General features: G+C 31.1%; 1 protein-coding gene across 1 annotated transcript in view; it reads left to right on the top strand.

Moving 5' to 3' along the window:
* The first annotated feature begins 70 nt into the window (after positions 1-70).
* The window catches only part of LOC108689167 (V-type proton ATPase subunit d), a 3,109-nt gene continuing 432 nt past the window's right edge, over positions 71-2,747 (top strand). The window contains exons 1-5 of the mRNA XM_018195819.1: positions 71-293; positions 548-898; positions 1,031-1,188; positions 1,262-1,438; positions 2,560-2,643. Of these exons, the coding sequence (XP_018051308.1) occupies positions 173-293; positions 548-898; positions 1,031-1,188; positions 1,262-1,438; positions 2,560-2,643 (891 nt within the window). The 5' untranslated portion in view covers positions 71-172. The remainder of the gene's footprint in view (positions 294-547; positions 899-1,030; positions 1,189-1,261; positions 1,439-2,559; positions 2,644-2,747) is intronic.

Below are 2,747 nucleotides of genomic sequence, written 5' to 3' on the forward strand. Positions count from 1 at the left end.
CACACACACACACACACACACACACACACACACACACACATATTATATGAGCATGCGCCGCACCCCCAATCGTGACATGACAGTCATATGATTTTAGAAGAGGACGTGCATCGATAGCTAGTTTGGCATAGGATTTTTACGTCAACATCCTTGAAGAAATTTGTATTTCGAAATGAAGGGGTGCCTATTCAACATCGATGGCGGATACCTGGAGGGTTTGTGTCGTGGTTTCAAATGTGGCATACTTCAACAGAGTGATTACTTGAATCTAGTCCAATGCGAAACACTTGAAGGTACTTGTTCAATTCACTCACACTGTCGTTTGACAAATGTAATCTTTTCAGAATGTTTTAAACGTATATTTAATTAAAAAAGATATTTGATATTTTTACACTTTGTAAAAAATATAATTTCAAGAATATTAAAAAAGAGGATCTAAAATCTTTATTAAAAATCGATTCGACGAAAAATCAATTTTCATTCGATTTGTTCTTCTTTAATAAATTTATTCTTTCTTTTCGCTTAAACTAATCGATTGTCTATTTAGATTTGAAGCTACACTTGGCTGGTACAGATTATGGCAGTTTTTTGGCCAACGAGCCATCTCCGCTTTCTGTTAGCGTGATCGATGACAAATTGAGGGAGAAACTGGTTGTGGAATTTCAGCATATGCGCAATCATTCCGTTGAGCCTCTGTCTCAATTTTTGGATTTTATCACTTACAGTTACATGATCGACAACATCATTTTGTTAATTACTGGTACTTTGCATCAACGGCCTATTTCAGAATTGATCCCAAAATGTCATCCACTTGGCAGCTTTGAGCAAATGGAAGCGATTCATGTTGCTGCCACACCTGCCGAGTTGTACAATGCAGTACTGGTAGATACACCTTTAGGTATTGGAATTATATTTCTCATTTATATACCATATTATTCTTTATCCTATCATGTTGTATACATATAGGTATATGAGCATTACACAATATAAGTTATCTTTTTGAACTATAAGTAACAATTATATCTTGTAGCACCTTTTTTTGTGGATTGTATTTCTGAACAAGATTTAGATGAGATGAATATTGAAATAATACGAAACACGCTCTATAAGGCATATCTGGAAGCGTTTTATAAATTTTGTAAAGAACTTGGTGGTACAACTGCAGATACTATGTGCGAAATACTTGCCGTAAGATATTGTTCCAATAAAATGAAACTATTACTTTGTAAAATTATACTCCATTTTCATCTTTATATTATAGTTTGAAGCAGATAGAAGAGCGATTATTATAACCATCAATTCATTTGGCACTGAATTAGGTAAAGATGACCGTGCAAAATTATATCCACGCTGTGGACGTTTGAATCCAGATGGACTGGCAGCCTTAGCAAGAGCTGATGATTATGAACAAGTGAAAGCTGTAGCAGAGTATTATGCCGTGAGTAAAAATTTAAATACATAGTTTAATTAGCTATTTAGGTACTTTTACATACAAGTATCAAGCGTTAGAGCGTGCGCAATGATTTATTCAATAATTTTACTGAAATGTATTGGCTCATTCAATAATTAAATTCAATGTGTCAACACATCTACTAGTGTTAGGAATTATGTAGTTTACATATAATGTAAATAGCTATAAATTTTCAGTGTTATATGTGATGACTGTATATCAAAATCAGGGCTGTATTTAAAATATTTTTATTTGGAAAACGGTAAGACAATTGTATTTTGTATTTTGCATTTTATAGAAGTATAAAAGTATTTTGTACTTTGTGTTTCAGTTTAATAATAACGAAAGATTGAAAGTATCTTGTATTTCAAATACTAAGATTGACAATCAATCTTATTACATATTTGAATTATATATAAAATAGAAAAAACTTTCAATCCTTCGATTTTAAATACAAAATACGTAATACTTTCATGTGCCCCGCTGAAATACAAAATACATTAGTATTGCAAATACTGTGTTTTAGATTTTAAAAAAGTATCTATTTCCAATATATGCCCAGCTCTGATCAGATCTGTCGCAATTTATCATTTTACATTAAAAAGCTGGAATCAGGAGATTTAGAATTGCGCATAATAAATTTTTGCACAGATGTTCGACGCTTGATGCTGCCATCAGTGTAATGGCATCAAAATAAACTTTTATTTCTGCAATTGCATAATATTAGCATTTTATTTTTCTTTTCTATTTTACTTTCTATATGTCGCATGTATGAAAGACGCAAGTCATTTAAAGTTAGGGGTTCACTTAAAGTGGAATATATCCAAGTGTTTCAGATCATCCTATTTAAAAACGAGAGAAATGGTTATTTTGAAAAATATTTCAGGCAAAAGTTGTTAGGAATCAAGTAATGCATTCCCATTTAAAAAATTCAAATCGACCTCGACATGATCGCCACTCAAGGTCAATCGCATATGTCCATATAATGCATTACTTCAACTCCAACAACTTTTATCTTAAACTTGAATATTTTAAGATATTCTACTGAATGGATAAAAATGGACTAATCTGTATACTTATATGTAATTACAATTATAATATTTAAATAGGAATACAGCGCCTTATTTGAAGGCGCGGGTAATAATCCTGGTGATAAGACTTTGGAAGACAAATTCTTCGAACATGAGGCAAGTGCATTTATTGTAATATAAAAAAATATTCATAATATGCAAATTAATAATTTAATATTAATTTATACACATACATATTTTATATATATATATATATATATATATAT

The sequence above is a fragment of the Atta colombica genome, unplaced genomic scaffold (genome assembly GCF_001594045.1).
Source record: "Atta colombica isolate Treedump-2 unplaced genomic scaffold, Acol1.0 scaffold261, whole genome shotgun sequence".
NCBI classification, from domain to species: domain Eukaryota; kingdom Metazoa; phylum Arthropoda; class Insecta; order Hymenoptera; family Formicidae; genus Atta; species Atta colombica.